At 68.5% G+C, this 1,421-nt stretch overlaps 1 protein-coding gene across 1 annotated transcript in view; it reads right to left on the bottom strand.

Moving 5' to 3' along the window:
• Positions 1–1,041: 1,041 nt before the first annotated feature.
• HINT2 (histidine triad nucleotide binding protein 2) overlaps positions 1,042–1,421 on the bottom strand; it is a gene marked incomplete at its 5' end in the record, with an annotated part of 678 nt that continues 298 nt past the window's right edge. Inside the window, 2 exons of the mRNA XM_010569873.1 lie at positions 1,042–1,133; positions 1,260–1,332. Coding sequence (XP_010568175.1) covers positions 1,042–1,133; positions 1,260–1,332 — 165 coding nt within the window. The remainder of the gene's footprint in view (positions 1,134–1,259; positions 1,333–1,421) is intronic.

Here is a 1,421-nt window from a genome sequence, read left to right as displayed (position 1 = left end):
GGGGGGGGCCCCCCTCCCGCCAGCGCCACCGAGCCGGAGGCTGAACAGAGCCGTCATTCTCCGCGGCGGGCTGCGGTCCCCTCTGCGGCTGGCGGGGGGCCCAGGCGGCCCCACCGACGGTGCCAGGTGGGCCGTGCACCACGCCAGCACCGGCCCCCCCCAGCCCCCCCCAATGCTAAATATAGCCACGGCGCCTGTCTGCATCCCAGCGCTCTGTGGTGTGCAACGCTTGTGTTTTGCACGGCGGTGCATGCGCATGGCGGGGGGGGGGGTCTGCTGCACGCAACGCAACGTCGTGCACAGGGGCGTGCACGCAGTGGGAGCCTGGGGTGTGCAGGGCAGCGAGTTTTGTATGTCAGTGCACAGGCCGGCGAGCGCGGTGGTACAGCGGTAGGTGTACGTGCAGTGGGCAGCAGGCACACCAGGCAGCCCACCCTGCACTGCCCTTAGCTCATGGCTATGAGACACCTGGGAGCTCCCAGCGAGGGCCCTCGGGGGTGGAAATGTGCAATTAGCGCTTTTAGTTCAATTTAGTGCAGTTACTTCACTTTTGCAAGGCAGAGAAGCCATCAGCGCCCGGCACAGGGCTCTGGCAGCAACACCGGGCTGCTTGGGGGGCACCCAGGTGCAGGGTGGGGGGCACGCAGGGGTGCTGGCGCTGTGTCGTGGCAGTGGGGCTGGGTGGGCACCCCCGGGATGTTCCCCAGCTCGGGGACACCCTTGCGGCACCCGGCCTGCCCAGCACCAGGATGGGCCTTTTGGCTTTGGGACGTGGGCACCCCCCAAAAACCTCTTGCTTCAACTGGGGGGCTCCACAGCATCTCCAGCACGGGCAGACTGGGACGTGGGGAGCCAAGACATGCGCCCCCCCCCCAAGAAGCAGGGCACCAAGTCCCACCCGTGTCCCTCTCCCACATCCTGCTGGCATGTCCCTGCTGCTGTGATGCTCGAGCCTGCCCACCCCCAGGAGGGCCACCCTGACACAGAGCCACTGCCAAGGAGATGCTTTATTGGGGGGCGGTGAGTCGGGGGGGGGGGGTGTCAGCCAGGGGGCCAACCCAGCTGCCGCCCCCCCAGCACGTGGAGGTGCAGATGGTAGACGGACTGGGCGCCATGTTTCCCGTCGTTGATCACTGCAGGGAGAGGGGACGGGAGGGGGGGTGGGGGGTCAGGCTAACCCCACACATCCCCAGCCCCCCCACCCCTGGGACCACCGGCGAGGGTCCTGCCCCATGGCACGGCAGGGGCCACCAACTCACCGAGGCGGTAGCCGTCAGCCAGCCCCTCTGCCTGCGCCGTCCGTGCTGCCACCACCAGCAAGTGCCCCAGGAGCTGCGGGGGGGTGGGTCGGGGAGCAGGAGGGTCAGCACCGTGCGTGTCCGTCTGTCCGTCCTGCCTCACCCAATGTCCCAGGGACATCG

Source organism: Haliaeetus leucocephalus, unplaced genomic scaffold (genome assembly GCF_000737465.1).
Source record: "Haliaeetus leucocephalus isolate CR32 unplaced genomic scaffold, Haliaeetus_leucocephalus-4.0 Scaffold278, whole genome shotgun sequence".
Classification (NCBI taxonomy): Eukaryota; Metazoa; Chordata; class Aves; order Accipitriformes; family Accipitridae; genus Haliaeetus; species Haliaeetus leucocephalus.
This window is presented reverse-complemented; position numbering and strand designations above follow the sequence as displayed.